The 19,032-nt window shown below is 41.1% G+C and overlaps 1 protein-coding gene across 1 annotated transcript; it reads left to right on the forward strand.

Moving 5' to 3' along the window:
- Positions 1–861: 861 nt before the first annotated feature.
- rad18 (RAD18 E3 ubiquitin protein ligase) lies at positions 862–17,539 on the forward strand. Its single transcript, XM_019881402.1, has 13 exons — positions 862–1,021; positions 2,526–2,604; positions 3,240–3,301; positions 3,586–3,656; positions 7,376–7,740; positions 8,216–8,315; positions 9,801–9,988; positions 10,361–10,431; positions 10,529–10,589; positions 13,423–13,548; positions 14,565–14,688; positions 16,490–16,531; positions 17,436–17,539. The coding sequence occupies exons 1-13, from the start codon at positions 974–976 to the stop codon at positions 17,497–17,499; spliced, it is 1,401 nt and encodes a 466-aa protein (XP_019736961.1). The 5' UTR covers positions 862–973; the 3' UTR covers positions 17,500–17,539.
- The last annotated feature ends 1,493 nt before the right edge of the window (positions 17,540–19,032 follow it).

Here is a 19,032-nt window from a genome sequence, read left to right on the forward strand (position 1 = left end):
CCATTGATCTTATTAGATGTCTCTTCAAGGCCGGCAGTTCATCTGGGATCTCATCAACACTTGCCTCGACGTCTTTTTATTTCTGCTTTACAAAATTAATGTTATTTTTTTGTTGAAGTTGTCAAAAGGGATTTTTTTGCCTTTTATTTGCCACAATGTTGGTAAATGGGCTTTTATTTGTATAGCTTTTCTACCTTCAAGAAGCTCAAAGCAAGTTTACAATGTCTCCTCATTTTACCGAATGATTACACTGCATCAGGAGAAACTGGGGGGCTCAGTGTTTTTCCTCAAGGACACGTCGGCAATGACACTATCCTCATGAGGGTCGTGGGCAGGGCGGGGTACACCCTGAACTGGTTGCCAGCCAGTGGTGTTGTGGGGATTTTTTTCAGCGGGTGTACGCGATTCTGGGATGTTCTATATATACATACAGAACATCAATCATAGGCTACAACACCAGTTGAACTAACGTTAAATGTAATGTTTTACTACTCCAAAATAATCACAGGCCAACGTTATTTAGCATAACTCGCATTAGAACAATGATCAACAAACATTTCAATAAAAATTGAATGTGGCGTCGGGAGAAGTGGATGGGCGGTGTCCCCCCGTGTACCACGCCCACTACACCCCGTTGCCAGCCAATCAGGGCACGCAGACAAACAACCATTCGCACACAAAATTCACACTCAGGGACAATTTAGTTTGTTAGTTTATGGATCTACAAAATTATTATAAAAGCTTTGTGTGTGATTCAAAGCAGTGATACACCGCCGCATACAACCACAATAAATCAGTGGTAACATTTAATACGTGTTCTAATACCTCTAAAACAAAGTCACAGTTCAGAAACTACGACGTAGCGGAAGTCGTCAAATGACGTAGCGGGTTCTCGCTTTCGAGCGGGACAAGGTGTTTCAAAACCGATCAAATCTATCGAATTGCTGCACAGCACTTATTTGATCGATCGACGATGGCCTTCCAAACAGAAAAAAATCTCGTACCGTGTCTGGCTTTGAAAGTAAGTTGGAGCTGCCGTCAGTGTTTTTTAATGGGGTTTCTTAGCTTGTGCGCTAATTTACGAGTTGTTTACCGGAAGGAGCTAACAACACACTGAAAGCTATTTTACAAAAGGTGAACAAGTAGCTCACCGTGTTCATTTGCAGTGCAATATTTCGAATGTTTGCTGTCGCGCAGTGGTTTTGGGATTACTAAAACAGAAACGTCAAAAGTTTCAAATGCGGTCAAACTGGGAAATTTAACACAATAATTGCAATCCAGTCTTCTCCCTGCAATACTACAGATGCAAATATTTATCTCCTTTCTCTCGCAATTTTTTTCGTGCTATTACCAGCTATATCTTTGCAGGTTACGACGAACTTCACATTATTGAATTGTCCTTTTTCGGGCGATTTGGTTTTCAGCAGGTCACACTCATTAACCCATAATTATAATGATATGAGCAGTAAATTGCATCAAATGCGTAAAGTGCACAAACGTAATGCAAGGCAGCTCATGAACAGAAGCTACAAGGTAAAGTACAGTGCATGGTTTATGATACAGAGGAAAAACAAATAACGTAATGACAAAGCACTGGTCAGCATATATACAGTACCTGTGTTAAGTGCATAATGCACAGTAAAAAAAAAGTTAAAAAGCACATAACAGACTATTGGTCATCATACGTACAGTAGCTGCAGGTAAAGTGCATAATTCACAGGTTTAAAAAAAAAAAAAAGGACATAACAGACTACTGGTCAGCATACATGCTGCAGCGGTAGTGGTGCAGGTTGGTAAAATAAAGTGCACAATTCACAGTAACGAGAAAATGAAAGGGATAATACAGACTACCTCTTCCTCCCTGCAGCGTTTAAAGCCCGGGGATAGAGAGAGGCACACAAGAAAACGTATGTCTGATTTTGGTAGATGGGAACTTTCAGGTGAAGGCCTGAAGGAAGAAGCTTCTATTCCTGGTTCAGTGGGTGGCAGTCTTTTGTACATAAAATGAAAAGAAGTGCAAGTGTTGAGGATGATAGAGAGCCGGACAAAGTCCCATTCACTATTACCTGCTGGGATCTGTTTGTGGGGAAATTTAAAATCCAGCCGACGAGACATGCATCTAGATCAAGGGAATGCAAAGGTGTATCAGCTAAAATGTGAGGATATATCGTTTTAAAAGCTAATGAGGAATTGCCAGAAAGCAATCTGACACGGTTCTTACTGCCCACAAAGATGTTTACTGTATACACAAGGTTAAGTGAAGTTGCTGTGGTATTGAACACCTCTATTAGTTTGGGAAGTGAATTGTAGAGGTCCAAGAGATGCTCAGTTTTTGCTAAAATGACTGTTTTGACCAATTTTTTTTTCAATCTATTTCATCACCGCAGAAGGTAAAGCCATCGGCCGAAAGTCATTCTGTGTGGTGAGCTTGTTTGTTTTGGGAACAGGTGCCAAGATGGACTGTTTCCAAATGTGATGACTAACAATTGACCTATTTCTTGTTTTGTTTTCCCCTCTTCCTCCAGAACGTTGACGCTCTGTTGCGATGTCCAATTTGTTTTGATTTTCTCAACACTTCAATGATGACCAAATGCTCTCACAATTGTAAGTACGGCAGTTGTACTCCTTTATGGAGTGGCATTGATTTGGTGCTCAAGTTATTTCCTGCTTTCCGCGTTTTGTGCGGATATTGATGGACAGGTGGAATTGAGTCGGTATGTCTGTCTAACTCAATGTGGGTTGACAATTTAGGTCGTGAACTTTTTCGTACAATCCGAGTGTCAAACTTTCATCACTTTCTTCATCGTTATCTTATTTTCTATAGACTGCTCTCATTGAAAAGCGTACTTGACACAGAAACTGACAGCAAATGAGAATCATGGTAACTATTCCTGATGAATCAGTTCAATAATTGCAGTCACCACATGCAGCAATAGCTATCTCTCATCATAATTGGGAAATGTTGATCGAATCGTACACTACATGGACTTAATTTTTGGGAGAAATTCGTGACTAAAACTAGGACTCCTGTTTTATATCATTAGTGGAAAAACAGCAGTTCCGCCACAACTCAAATTGTGCAGTCATGAGGATGGATTTTGAGCCATTCAACGATGGATACATACTGTACATACCAACATTATGTCTTGTATACTGTTGAAAACGACCGAGCTGTCTATCACCAAAGAATGTGCCGTTCTTTTACCAGATGCTTGTATTGTTTGTGTATCATTTCACAGTTTGCTCCTTGTGCATCAGGAAATTCTTTTCCTATAAGCTTCAGTGTCCAGTTTGCAATGCGGTAAGTTTGGAAGCTTTGCGGGAATCTCATTAATCGGTATGAGCTTGTGGAACTGTAATTCCTTCTTTAGCAAAGAAAAAAAAAAAACGTCAGTTCACTGGTAACCTTTGAATTTACTGTGACAGAAAAGCGACTGCAGTTGGTGCTTTGCACGTACTATATGAGCAAAGAAAATGCACTGGTACTTAGAGCATGAGTTTAATTCGTTCCATGACTGTGGTTATAACTCAATTTCCGAGTATCTGTCTTTTGTTTTTAATGTCATTATTTCTGCCTCCTTCTAGCAAGCAACAGAACAGGATCTCCAAAACAACCGTTTACTGGATGAATTGGTTGTAAACTTTCAAGCTGCAAGGTACGCAAACTTCTTTTAATGTACAAAGGAACTCCGCAGATTCAACAAAATGATTTGCTGGATACTAATCGATCTTTGTTTTAGTTCACATTCAAGTTAAAGTAACGTTGAAATGAACATCCTAGTCTATCATTTTAAACTGCTGCTCTAGATATTATGATGCTTGAACAATAACTCAGGCAATTTGCCTTCACAGCAATACCACTGATGTACACATTGGAATGTTAGACCCGGGGTGGGAAATTAATTTTCCAAGTGGGTGAAGAAACATGGAGAAGTTGTCGAGGTCGACAGAAACATGCTCATCAATTAATCTCATTGTTCTTTTTTTTTTTTTTTTCCTTTGCAACACTTTCCCCCCCATATATGACATGTATGTGATGAACCCAAAACACAGTCATAACCAGTCACAATAGCGTCGTCGTTAGTGGGGAATATTTATTACAGTCGCGATGTCAGTGGATCCCATTTTTATTGATATGATTATAGTCTGTATGCCAGAGAACAACTTTTAGTGCACTGCAATTCGCTGGCATTATATTGACACTTGCACAGTACTCGCGGCTCGTTGTAATTCATTTCTAAATGAAGGTTTTAGGGCAAATCCAATGGGGATTTTGTTTTCATTAGCTGAGGTTATGTAACATCATATATTGTTGTCGTATATACTCTGTAGCTTTGCAGCTCATGTTGCTTTAAGGCCCAATGTCAGCTTGCTGCTGGTCTCGAGGAAATTGACTCGTATATTTAAATCACAAGCTCATTTCTCGTGACCCGGACCACAGGGTTCACTTCACTTTTTTCCCGTCCGCCTGACATATTTTTCATATCCAGTTGAACAGTCAAAGTTGAATAGCCAAATTTGCTGTCTAACCACTTATTTCTGCAAAAGATGTTCTTCAAAGGTAGAGTAAAACGGCATCGGTCATGGAAAAGATTGATCAGCATAGATTAAAACATATAAATGGACCTAACTGTGACGTGGGAAGCAGTTTGGCCAGTACAGTGTTAGCAATACATAAAGTGAATGATTTGCAAAAAATCAATCGGTAATTAGTGCTGTAACTAACGATTAGTTCAAGAATCAATTTATCTGTTGACAGTAATACTTAATATTGACACACTCACTTGCTAATGCATGCACACACTGTGAATCAAGTATATTTGTGGAGGAACTCAAACTTGTTCCCCTTCACCTGGTGATTAGCGTGGGTCTTAAACATCGGTGGCCAAAACCTGCCTAATTCAAATTAAACTGCATTAAGAAACTAACCACTAGAGGGTGCTTGAACTGCACAAATGGAAAATAACCTGGCCTATTTCACAGATGTGCTGCTTTCAATATCGTAAAATGACATATCGGGGCAATTTTAATATCGCGATATTGCTTTTACCGTTACATCACTACTTGTACCCTCAATATGACCGACCGAATTGTCCAACTTGTCAGAAAAACACTTATGATTGTGTGCAAACGTATATGCTGAAATCCCTTTGATTGGTTGGCAACATTCTGAGTAACCAAGTCAATAAAACCAACTGTTGAGCTTTTTTATTTTTTGTTAGCGGCAAGCTATAATGCTTTCATTAATCACCTCAAGGTTATCAGTACCGCAAAAGGTCTCACTTCAGTTTGTTGACACCGAATAAACGAATGGCCGCATGACGCAACTGCTCTTTTTAATTTCCTGTCAGCTTGAGTGCCTGAAAATGTGTTTCTGTCAGAGGAAAAAATGGAGGACCTGCATATGAGGTGATGCACTCCAGATGAAATAGACATCTGGTATTTATACAATGTATTCGGACGGCATGGTGAAGGGTGGTTATCGCATCTACCCTGCTGTTCTGAGGTTGAGGGTTTGAATCCATGCTCTTGCTCGAGTCTTGTTCGGTAAACTGAAGACTGAAGTTATCCTTTGGTGTGAATGTGAGTGTGAATGGGCTTTGTTTGCCTTGCGATTGGCTGGCGAACAATCTTTGCCCAAATCTGCTGGGCTAGGCTCCAGCACACCCGCTACCTCACTCTTTGTCATACATGCTTGTCATGGTTGGGGAATTGAATATAGCATATTCTGTATTTTAGGGTTAACAGTTTAACTTTGCAAAGATACAATCGTGTGAATGGGTTGTTGAACATTGATAGGTCTGTAAAATGCAATGTAATGATGTCAGCTCTCAAATTCACTCCCCTAAAATAATCTGTAGTGATTTAAGCCTTTCTTTGTAATGACTCTTACCACAAATTGGATTGCCCATTTTTGGGGCATGGCTTTTTTTTTTCTCTCTCTCTTTCTTTCCCTCCTGTCCCAGCCTGGCCACATCAGGCCCTAGTTTTGGATACTTTCCAGTTTGTTCATGACTTCAAACAAACATTTGTACTGAAGTGTTTCTCACTTTGTCCAAAATGGATGAATCCCGATCTACTTCCTGCCACTGACTAATGAACTGTTGATGGAATCTGCTACAAATCTGGTTATCTTCATCCGACTGGATATTTAAAGTGAGTAGAGACTGATTGCACCGCTGCGGAAACACATCCCCCCTCTCTCCGGCTCTCAGCTCAGCGTGTGGCTGGTTCTCACTTCATTTAAAACGATGCAGCGGAAGCTACATTTGTCAGGTCCAAGTTGTGTTCATTTCAAAATTCCAAAAACGTACAATGTTAGGTCAATTCATATCTTCCTGGCTGTAACAGCAGATGTTTGTGGTATTCTACATACTCATACAAGTACACAAGTCAATGAAACTAAGTAAAGCAAAGCTACGCCGGTTATGCACATGTTCGGCCACATGCAGCAGCAGAACACGCTGTGTGGTGGTGTGTCTGTTGACAGTTTCAGTAATTGATCCTGGTTTGTTGTGGAATACAGGAAAATAAAATCAGCGCAGTAAAAATTGCTGGCAATTCATAGTATCCATTAGTTTCTGTTTTTTACTCCATGTTTTTTGTTGTAGCATCTGCCAAGGGAAAAAAATAAGCGTCTTAATATTGTTGATCGACGCATTAACCAGCCAGATGTATTCCTATCACAATTCAAAGTCTGTTTGTACGCTTATCTTCTCTCCCCCGCCCCCCCCCTCCATCACTGGTACTCTTCTGTGGTGGCTTCACAAGAAGCCAAAGAAAAACCAAAGCGCTCCTTTACTTGCTGACTGAGTTTCTGCTAAAAAGAATTATTTAATGAAGTGTGTAAGAGTTTATACTGTGCAGCCTTGTTTACTTTGTGAGTTTCCCCCAAAGTCTTGCGCGGAGTTGAGAGTGGTGCAAAAAGAAGTGCATATGTGTTTGATGCGTCTCAGCCCGGGCTAATGGGTGCAATTCGTTCAAATATAAAGTTTTAAATATGGAAAGCAAAGCGCAGCACACCTCATTGGTTCCATTTTATTGCTCTGTAATGGACCTGCTGCCATTTGTTTGCCTCGCACATTTTCGAGACCCTAGACAAAGTGTCGCCTTTTTCATGGTCCGATAAAAAGAAACGCGATACTGAGTGGTAGACATTATAGTTAAAAGACCTCAACTCACTGACTACAAGAGTTCTCTGTATTGTACTGCACTCATGTGTTTATCCTCCGGGACATATGGTCTTTATGTAATCCTGTATTGTGTTATGTGAGAGAAGAAGAGCTTTCACGCAACTGTCTTTTACTCTCGACTGAACGGTTTCCATGTTGTAATTCCACGCACATTTTTTCCTACTTTTTCCCCCCCCCCCTAGACAGCAGTTGTCACAAACTTATTTTGACTCTCCACCAATATCCCCAAAGAACTCTGCATCAGTCAAATGCAAAGCACCGAGCGACAAAGGCCAAAAGTGCAACAGCTCTCTTGTGAGTCACTTTTTCCAGAAGAGGCCCAGAAAGTCTGCCACAGATGCCCCGACTGGACGTACGCGCAGTGCTAAGGACACTGACCCCCGCAAAGCCACTGTAAAGGAAGAGCCCAGTGATGTGGAAGAGGCATCCATGCAGGATGCCGGGCCCGTGGAGCAAGATGAGACGGAATTGCACAGCATCAGCACGGAAGAAGAGATGCCGCATTCTTCCTCATCACCGCCAACGGATGTGAAGCCTGCAATCAAAGGTGAAGCATATCAGCACCGCACAAGCTTGTTTGTTCCGATGGCGTCCGTTTTGTAACTCCGTCAGCTTTTACTCACAATCTTTTAATACGCAAGACATCAGGCCTGTAGTAGTTCACATGCAGGGTTTTGCACAGGTGCCATGAGATCAATCCAGGAAATAGTCAACTGGGATTGTTTTCCTCCACAGCTGTCAACCTGAACAGGATAAGTGAAATAGATTTAGAGGAAATGTTTTGTGTGTTTGTGGCACATGTTTTTGTTGGTATATGACACAAAGTGGCAGTTGATAGACTGCAAAGTAACCTTTCAGTTTTTTAGCAGCGCAAGATGCAATTGAAAGGGAAAGTGATTTTGATCTACCGGTACTGTACATTAAAGTGTTACATTTAGTGATGGATGACTATTTATTGATCTGTTCATATTTCTAGTTGATTTTTTGTTTTTTTTGAATCCATTAAATGTGTCTTCTTGCAGTGGAGTGCCCCGTGTGCTCCGTGAGTGTGTCCCAGCCGTTCATCAACAAACATTTGGACATGTGTCTCACAAGCGGCGAAAAGAAGGAAAGCTTAAGAAGGTAAAGTAACTACGCTTGAACACATAATGTTGAGTAAAGCAGCAGAGAAGTGTTTTCTCCAAATGCTGTTTAAACACCACAAAATATGTTTTAGTCGGCGATGTTCTGACCATTATTTCTTTCAAATTAAGTAGCTCACACCAGGTAGTCTGTTAGCTATTATTTCTGTCTATGTGCTGACTTCAAAATGAAGCTTGATGCTCCTTGTTGCCCGGCATATGAAGACTTGAAGATTTGAGTTCTCGTAATGTTACTCTCTTGAGTCTCACTGTTGCAGGTGATTCATCCTGCACTGTGTGCAGCAGGTTGATTGTCTCTTAATGACCGATGATGGTCATATTTTTGCACCGGCACAGAGCACTTAATCTGGATGACACCTTTCTGTCACAATGATGAATGGTGGTATCTTAAATATTCTGGACTGGGTAAAAAAAAAAAAAAAACAAGGCCATTTTTTTTCTCTCCAATGCATTTCAATGGGTGTCACTTACATGCGGATTTTTGTTCTTCGCAGGCCGGCCTGCTTCCTGTTCTCCTCGAATGGCGGGTGTCAACTATAAATATATTTTTAAAAACTTGCTTTATGGTCCCCTATACATCCCAATTTATCATTTGCATGACATTCATGGCAATTTTCTATTATGTTTTTCATAAAATGCGTATTTTTATGGGACACACAAAAAAAATGAATAAATAAATTCAATGAGGCGATCGAAGGCTTTTCCTTTGGAGATCAGTAGCACAATGAAGCAAGACGCTAATGCTAATTTGAATGCTAGTGACTCACTTTCAGTCACTAAAGTCAGGGGTGTCCAAACCCGGTCCTAGAGGGCTGCTGTCCCGAGTCTTACATCTTACTTCTTACGTCTCTGGTGCAGAAACCGACATGATACAGTGAAACTCCTCTACAACGAAACCTACATGGACGAAAATACCCCCTAGTGTGAAAAAATCTTCATTCATTAACACCATTCCCACTCTCCTTCCCCCCATACAACGAAAAAAAACCCTGTTGGGTTATACGAAATCTTTTTCTCTGCTCTTGTCTTGCGACGAGATTCACTACAACCAAGTCTAATCCAACAGCGACCTCTACTGCTTCGTTCGGAAACAAATCAATCAAATTTGCTACAGTGAAAAACCCCCTGTTGTGAAAAATTTCTTGCTGCAAACATGATTTCGTTGTAGAGGAGTTTCACTGTATTCATGTTTTCATCCATTCACACGCATCGCAACAGAAGTGCTAACTTGGTAGTGCTCGCTAGCATGCAATTCAGTGGCATGTCATGAGCGCAGGAAATACTTATCTCGTCACTCCCTATTTCACCTTGTCATTGGCGATGTGGCGAACGCAGAGCATGCAGCCCGTGACTTGAATTTGAATTACTTTGTTGACATTTCCATCATACCACTTCATTGTAATAGAACCCAGTGACATGAATGTAGCGGATCTTTGGATTAACCAGTAAAATGTTTCTGTCACAGCTCCCTTGGCAAGGCAAGGCGCCCGATGGGGAAGTTGGTGTACAACCTGCTTAGCCTGCAGGAGTTGAAGCGGAGGCTCAAGGAATGGAACCTTTCGTTGAAAGGCTCCCGCGATCAGCTGATCAAAAGGCACAAAGAATTTGTGCATATTTATAATGCACAATGTGACTCGCTCAACCCCAAATCAGGTGAAGGAAAGCAGTCCTCGAAAGCTCTTATGTATTTTATGCTTCGTTCTGTTGTAAGTTAGTCACTCCAATCTGTCATGACCTTTGCTAAGGAAAAAATGTTTTCTTTTACTTTTTGTGCAACTTCCTGACTACTACAGTATATGAATCCGGTGTGTTGGGGGAGGGATACATTTAAACCATGCTGGGTAAGAGGTCCTCGAAGACCCAAGTTGGTGACCCGTGCGCTCGTGTAATCGTCCAGTGCTTGCTTTGGCAGTCATCAAGACTGATAGAACCATAGTTGCGTCGTAACATTTTACAATTGTTTAGCTGCTGCATTAAAGCATGGTAGACAGACAACTTCTTATGTCTAATGTCATTCCTCAACAGTTGAAGAAATTGTCAAAGAGGTGGAAGCCACCGAGAAGATCAAAAATCAGCTACATGACAAAGTCAAACCTGTGAGTTGGGACTGTCTTGTGTTTGTATTCCTTGTTGATAATGTCCACACGTGCATTGAAACTAGGAGATGTTAATTCACTGCTTTCAAATGTGCAGGTTATGGTTTTCTCAAAGAATCACTCCGAGGAGGAAATTGATGAGGTTCACTCAACGTATAGTAAGTGATTGTACTGTTATTTGGTCACTGTTTACATATTTGGCCTGTGCTACAATGATATGAGTTAATATGTCTGATAAATGGCGTCAATTTGAACTGCTGAGTAACATAGTTAGTCAATACAATACACTCCTGAAACAGTTTCTGCCCTTCATAAATTTCTGTATTAGCAAATATCAAAGCCCACTAAATTACTGTACTCCAAAGTTCAACTCGGTGCTCACTGCCATAGATATTCATAAATTAGGTGTGTCTGGAAAAAAAATACATTTTGAGTACATTTCTTAAAAAAAAAAAAAAAAAGATATAAAACATTGACCTTTTGCAAAACTGAGCTTTATGATTGCAGTCATCTGTTAAAAAAAAAATCCATTCAAAAAGATGAAATATTGAACTGTTTTTTTGCCAGTTCATGCCAAGCCTGTGCAATATATTTCACAACCACAAAAGTTTATTCTACAAAAGGGGCACTATAGCGAGTCACATGGTGTTTGCTTCTCTTTCACTGACAGATAGTCAATATGAGTAGACAATGAAAAGCAGAAATTGGATTCGTATGCCTCGGGAGACGAGGAACAGCTTTTATTTTGAAATTCTTTGCAAAGAACACGTATCATGCCATGAGACAAAAGTCACATGGTGTTTGCTTCTCTTTCACGGACAGATAGTCAATATGAGTAGACAATGAGTCCGGTCAGTAAGCTGTCCTCCTCTGTTACAATGAAAAGCAGAAATTGGATTTGTATGCCTCAGGAGACGAGGAACAGCTTTTATTTTGAAGTTCTTTGCAAAGAACACGTATCATGCCATGAGACAAAGAGAAAGATTTGCAGGTGTTCACTCAATTGCTGAAGGCACCGAAATGCTGATTCTTTTGTTTTTAGCTCATGAAAGCCGATTATATTTTCTAACAATGGACGAAGTGCTCTTAATGATTTTACTCCACTGTTAAGATAGCTGAGTAGCCCATAGAACAATGCTAAACTGAGGTTAATGGCTCCAAAACGTTCAGTCTTTCCTAAGCACATCGTAAGCTTTTATAGATGAGGGAATTTATGTCCAGCCTTTGTCCTGGTGGCAGTTTCAATTAGAATGTAAAATTGAAACAAAGACCTGAATGCTGCTCCAGTAATGCGTTCCATCACTCAGCCTGCATGAAGCCAAAGTTGCCAATGTTGAGTAATCTTTGCATAATACACGTAATGCAAATTGCATACTTAATATTTACAAGCATGACATTCATTCCTTTAGAAAATATCGTCAAACTTTAAAAGAGACAATTATGTGTGTTGGTATGACAAAAAAAATTAGTCGTTGGATCTTTGTATGCTGGAGTTTTGAGGAAAGATGCTTGAATACTTGGCCTCTTGGGGGCAGTGTGGTGCTGTACATGGATGGAAAACACCCATAGAATGAGTACAGAAGAAAGTTGCAATTGAACTCTGTTAAAAAAAAAAAAATTCACAGATTGGGAAGAATTTGTGTCTTTGAGTAGTGTTATCTTACCTGTGTTTGTGTGTGAATATCATTTGAAGGAATATCACTCCTGAAGTTGATGCTAATTTCTCGTTTGCTTTTGAATGGGATATTACATTGGCTTTAGCATTAGCGCTACTGATGTTTGAGGGGCAGGGGGAGGGAAGCATGTTTTGGATTTAAATATACAATGTGTGTCATTCTTTTTGTTGTGTGTTTAGTTTTAGAGTAAAATCCAACTGCAGTGTCATTAAACAACGGAAGGGAAGCTCGGGGATCACAGAATCACATACACGACATAGTTGCTACGCAAGCGATTTGGTGCATTCAGTGTACTTCCACAAGCTCTAGAACTTGTAAACGCTCCACGCCATTCTGTGCAATAATTGTTTTTCTTGGATTAAAAGGTCCAAAATTGAAATCACTATTAAATTGCGATTAACCATCGAGCCCTACTGGAGAGTAGTCCAACTAGCATGTAACCAGCCCATAAACCACACGCAGAGATGTTCTCTCTTTAATGAGCCGTTGAGCAACTCAGATTGGAATGGACCCCCCAAAAAAAAAAACTGTTTGATGATCCACCTCAACCCCTCATTCTGCCTTTGCTTAGTGAGTTCACACTAGATGCCCAAAGTCAAACAAAGTGAAAGCTGACTGGGTCAATTTTTACCTTTGGGGTAGATCTCGAACATGATTTGCACCATTGGACATTATTTTCTGGTTAACCATCATATTGACAAGAACCGCAGAGGTGTGTGGGGGGGGGGGGGGGTCCTTTTTGAAAAAAAGTGACAAATGAATGTGACTCACAGGAGGAGGCTTCTATTAATAGCTGCACTGCTGTGATAACCTCTTGATTTATCACAGGAGGATGTGGGTGAGTCACACTGCCAGCATCGGGAGCTAGCAGATAACTCCGGAAACTCGGTGTAGCACTCACATGTGATTGCAGCCTTTTGTCAAAACATGCCATTTATCATTTGTAGAATCAACAGCTGCTTATTCAACATTGTCAACAAACCCGGAAAGCCCAATGAGTGAGGACAGTGTGATGTAGTGCAGCTATAGACCGCTCTAAACAACAATACAATTATAAACATTGTTAATAATCATTTCACAGACTCAAACTGTGATTGATCGAGTTGCTTCCTTGGAAATCATTAGCTTGTGTTTCAGAAGTGTTTCGAATTAATGGGGAAAGTGGCTCATTTATGACGCAATTTTTGAAGCAATTAGATACAGTATTCGGTAACTTTCAGTGCTACTTAACCTCCAGCAGGACTGACGTAGCAGTCTTCCAAGTGCACTCTATCGCCCAATCCAAGAGGCTTCTTATGCATCATTATCTTCGCAGGGAAGCAGCACAGCAACGACTTCTCTCGCCTGGTTGCCCAGGTTCGTGGTCGCCTAGATACAACCAGGCAGACTCAGATAAAAGAGGCGGCGGGAGGCGAGGATGCAGAGCAAACACCCTCGGCAGGTATGGGGAGATATTCTCTTGCATCACAAACTTTGTCAATCTTCAGCGAAAAATCTCCACAAATGGTTCAAAGTTTTCGGAAGATTCCCTTCAGTGACACATTTGCCATGTAATTGAGTTGAAAGGGGCACGGTGGGGCGACACGGGGGTCGACTGGTTAACATGTCTGCCTCACAGTGCAGAGCTGCAGGGTTCGATTCCCGCTTTGGCCTTCCTGTGTGCAGTTTGCATGTTTTCCCCTTGCCTGTGTGGGTTTTCCCCGGGTACTCCGATTTCCTCCCACATTCCCAAAATATGCATGACAGGTTAATGGAACACTCTAAATTGTCCCTAGTCGTTAGTGTGAGCCAGGATGGTTTCTCGTCTATGTTTGCCCTGCGATTGGCTGGCAACCAGTTCAGGGTGTACCCCGCCTACTGCCCAAAGACAGCCGGATCAGCTCCAGCACACTGAGCGACCCTCGCGAGGATAAACGGATTTAAAAAAAATGTATGGATGTGTCATGATGACTTTTGGTTGGTTTAGCTCGGGATGAGAAATGTTTGCTGGCATTTCTTCAGGATGTCGACTTTTTGCATTGCATAAATACATTTAACGTTTCATCGCTGTGAAGCAACACCGCATAATAAAGGAAAAAAATATTCCGAGAAAATTCTTTCCATTCTTCCAAGCTATTGTTTTCAGATGTCATACGACAGCTGATACTATCTTAAAAAAAGAACCGAAATGATACAGTCTGCCAGTCTCGATTGTAGGGCTGCCAAATCAACATCAGTTGACTAGTCACGATGTCCACTAGCAAAATCGTTGACAATTAATTTAATCGTCAACGAGTTGTTTATTTTTGTCGAAGTATTTATTTATTTGGCCCTTTTTGTTCTCTGCCTCGTGCCTGCTTCTCCCGCCAGCTTGCAAGCCTCATCTGACACACGTGCGCAGTAGCAATCCTTTGTGGCAGCTCCTAATGTACTGTATGTGAAGTAGGATAACGTGAGAAATACTTTTGTATCATTCAGCTCAAGGTGCAGAATCAAAGACTTGTTTGGATCTCAAATCTGAAGGAGAGGAAGAAAAGGAGCCTTCCCCAAGAGGCATTTTCTACTCCAACAGCCCCACTTACAGTGACGTGTCTGTCAGCAGGTGAGTCCCTCCATAAAGTACTTGCATGCGACACCCCCAAAACTCTTTGGTGAGACTTCCTTGAAGCCAGAATTTTTTATCCCCAGAGGTGTTAAGTAAACTGTGGATCGACTTGAGGGCATTGCTGGCTGGCTGTACAATGAGAGATGTGTGGCATTCCTGGCAGAATGCTTGCAGATTTTTGGAACAGAAGTGCAAAACCACAAATTGACTCCAAAAGAGATGTCTGCCCTACCTTGTGGGTGCCCGTCATGTGCTGTAAATCATACTAAGTGCTGTCCCTAAGCGGTGTTTTGAGTGCAGTCTTTCAAATGCATATGGACGAACCTCTAAAGTCCAATGCGCCTGAGGTTAAACGAGTCTGAATGCATCCACAGTTTTGTGGGAAAACTATGTTAAAAAAAAAACTCGAAACATTCTTTCTGCCACGGGTACCCGTTCATTTTTTTATATATTTATTTCATGTACGCTGCGTGAAAAACTCAAGCCGACTGCAGCAACAAGTGTTTCATGCTATGCATGACGGTGACACGCCGCCAACGCGATGATCAGGCCAATTTCAAAATAAACCCGAGCTTATCAAATCACATAAGGGACAGCAACACCTTTTATTTTGAAGTTCCCGGCAGTGCGTCGCAGCGTGAAGGCCCATGGTGCCACTTGACGCATATCCCTCATTGTAATCGAGGTTACTTTTTATTATCGGTGACATCAATAACACACGTCCTGAAATCAAGTTGATTCACTACTTAATGCTGATAAAGGAACTCTTATTACGCTGACATTTTATTTTTACGGCGTATGTTGGCTGAAACGCTTAACAGTGATTCCGGTGTTAGTGATTAACGGCCGCGAAGCAAGAGCCCCATGTCAGCTGGCAAGGGGCGCCGGAATGCTTTGCAAAGGCAGTTTTTAATAAGCAAAACTTGACTTCACACTTTGATGCTGACAGCCTGACAGTTGCACTTCCTAATGTTCACTTTTTACCATGCCAGGCTTACTCAAATGTGCTGTTTTAGATGTCGAAATCGCTACTGTGGTTGTGAGATCATTTGGTGTCATTGACCAAAATATTGGAAGAGATTTGTCTTAAAATCTCACAAATGCTTCATGAGCAGAGTTTAAATTCAAGTTAAAAAAAAAAAAGAAGCAATTTCTCGAGTCTTCATACAAAATCTCCGTACAGCATACTGACTAATTTATTTGTCATATGCTATAATCGTCCTGCACATTAATCGCTCAGTCTCGAGTTTTATGATCTCAGTTGACACTGAACCATATTTGTGTTAACATTGTTTGGTGTCTGGCACGGTGGGCGACTGGTTAGCACGTCCGCCGCACAGTGCAGAGGTGCAAGGTTCGGCCTTCCTGTTTGGAATTTGCACGTTCTCCCCATGCCTGTGTGGTTTTTCTCCGGGTACTCCGGTTTCCTCGCACAGTCCAAAAACATGCTTCTACTTTTGCTGTCTCTGCACACTATTTGTGTGTCTGTGGCAGTTGTCGTGTTGCAACTCCTGATGTCCTCCGTGATGGGCTTTGAAATGCAAGAAGCACAAAATGAGAGAAACCTGTTCATCAAAGCAGTCGGGAAGAGTTTCACGCTGTGGTGTATACAGTATGACGTTTACTTTTCTAACTTCTCGTGTGAAGTCCGGCACCAACTCGGATTAAGTGCAGTGCAGTCCAATCCACAAACTTTATTAAAGCCTTGTGTTGCCACAGTAATTCCACATCAGTAAAATTGAATAGTTTTTTTTTTTTTTGTTTTTTCTTCTCATTCTTCCTTTCTCTCTACCTTCAGCTCACTTTCGGACATCTTTGCACCAGAATCTTCCATAAACGAGTAAGTTTTCCCCACCCTGTTTAGAAAAAACACAAAAAAAATAAATGAAATCTCATCCTCATTGTTTTCGTCTTTTTTCTAGTAGATGTTATTGTGAGTCTCCATTTGAAAGTGGACGTGCACTGTACATATGATACTTAGCCCCACCTTTTCTGGGACACGACATCAAGCGCATCTCGTCAGATGAACATAGCGTGCATGAAACACTTGCTACCGGCCTGCTAGTCAGACTGGGTGTCAAACTCAAAGTTCGGGTGCCGGATCAGGCCCGCGCAGCATATTTTGCGGCCTGCTAAATCATACAAAGTGAGTCATGTTTTTGTGAAAATGGATTTTGTTCACTTTTCACAGAATGTGAAAAGTGGACTTTTTCCACCAAGGAAACGGCACACAAAATATCGGGCCAAATTATTAACTTTTTAAAAATCATAACAAAAAAAATGGTATTTGTATTATGAAATCGAATCACGGTCTTACGTCCATGGAATCTTGTCATCGGGTTGATTCATGGTCTGTTTGTGTTGAAGGCTGGCTCGTTGCTCGTTGGTCAGAGAAAATTATTAACTTTTTAAAAATCATAACAAAAAAATGGTATTTGTATGATGAAATCGAATTGCGGTCTTACGTCCATGGAATCTTGTCATCGAGTTGATTCATGGTCTGTTTGTGTTGAAGGCTGGCTCGTTGCTCGTTGGTCAGAGCAGTATTTTCTCCCTGCAATAGAAATGTCATGTTTGTAAAGTTCTCAATAGGCTGTCAGTTGAGGTGCGAGCGCATTGCCGGCCAGTTGCTGGGCAGCGCGTTGGCGCGCCGAGTCAAAGATCAGTGCTCTCTTGACTCCTTTACCACTTCCTTATGCATGTCATTCTCACAGTTTAGCCTTCCGGCTTCTGTTTACATTCAGGCTAAGTGGAGACTTGGAGATTGGGCGTTGCCATGTCACTTGTATGGAAGGAAACGAGGAATAAAAGAGGCTTTATCTCTACATTGCAGATTGTCATGGTTGGCCAGTTGAGTGTTTTTTGTTGTTTTTTTTTTAAATATATAAATTACACATGCGTCTGTCAGTCCACTGCCCGTCCACTAACCCACTCCGTCGTCATTCCAGCTTCCATTTGCCACGTGGACTTGTGACCCAAATTCCAGTGCTGGAATTTTATTTTTCCTGCCAATAAAGTCAGCATAAAGAGACATGGGACACTTTGTCGTAGGCTGTGAGCTGATCTCAATTTTTACTCCTTTCTTGTCAGCAGGGCCCTGCGCTGCGTGTGAGCTTTAAGAGGTTCCACATGTGCACCAAATAATGGTGTTGAAATGAAATTAACTTATTTTCGGATGCATATATACAGTAAATATACAATATCTTATCTTTGATCGCATTCAGTGTGTCAGGATCATGAATAAATGAGTCCAAGTCGCAATTCAACTCAGTTGACCTCGTTACAAAACCAATCAAGTGATATTTCACTTCTTGACTGCAAATTTGATGTACAAGGGAGAAATGATTCCTGACGGCCACATCTGCTCTTTTCGCTCCCTGTCGTCAAAAGGACAGTAATTATTGGAAGAAATATGTGTGCAAAAATCAGTAATTGTCTTTTAATTAAATGACATACACTTCTTATCTCTGCCTGGTGGTTTTAAACCACGCAAGGAACCAGTTGAATTGTAATGAATTTGCTGGTGACAGAACTAGAAGACCATTTGTCGAAATAGTCTGCAATAATTGTCAGTCGCCCCAGCAGCATTCTAATCGAGCAAAGATTCACTTGGATAGAGTAGGTGCAGAGTTTTTGTCTTTGGATTAATTAAAGAGCTTTTTCATACCAACGGGTTTGTAAAATTCTAGTTAATTCGTAGCCACATTTATCTCTTGTGTATTGCAGAAGAGAATTTAACATATCTGTCTCTCTCTCTTTCTCTCTTTTTTTTGGGGGGGTGGTGTGTCATACTTACTGCTGCAAAAAACATTTTTGTCCTGAGGGATAGCACGATATAATTTCTGTACTGTAAGGCACTTTGGAGTACGAATGAATGGCCTATTTTAAAACTGTTATTAACTGCATTTATGTTAGTTGTTTTTTTGCCGAGGATAAAGAATATATGCCAGTGAGTGTTATTACAAAATTAGCAACAACAGTTACTTTTATTGAAAAAAATTGCTGATAATGGCCCCACAGGCCTGATTGCGCCCCCATTATAGGCCTTTTCTGGCACACGGGCCGTATGTTTGACACCACTACTCTATATCCTTGAGGCTTAATACACTCGGGCCCATTGCACTGTCCATGTTCCTTGAATATCTTCAGCAACCTATAGATTGCAGGGAGCAGGTGCATAAGCTCTGGTAAATGCTAATGTTTCAATGTTTAGTGCATAGAAGTGCAATAAAAGGCACAATGTTCTACCCCAAAACACAGTTTTGAGCTCAGTTAAGCATCTGCTGGGGGTATTTTATATGCCAATAAAACTGTCCTTTTCAGGAGATCTCTTACAAGAGA

This window comes from Hippocampus comes, unplaced genomic scaffold (assembly GCF_001891065.2).
Source record: "Hippocampus comes isolate QL1 unplaced genomic scaffold, H_comes_QL1_v1.1 scaffold68, whole genome shotgun sequence".
In the NCBI taxonomy this organism is placed as follows: Eukaryota; Metazoa; Chordata; class Actinopteri; order Syngnathiformes; family Syngnathidae; genus Hippocampus; species Hippocampus comes.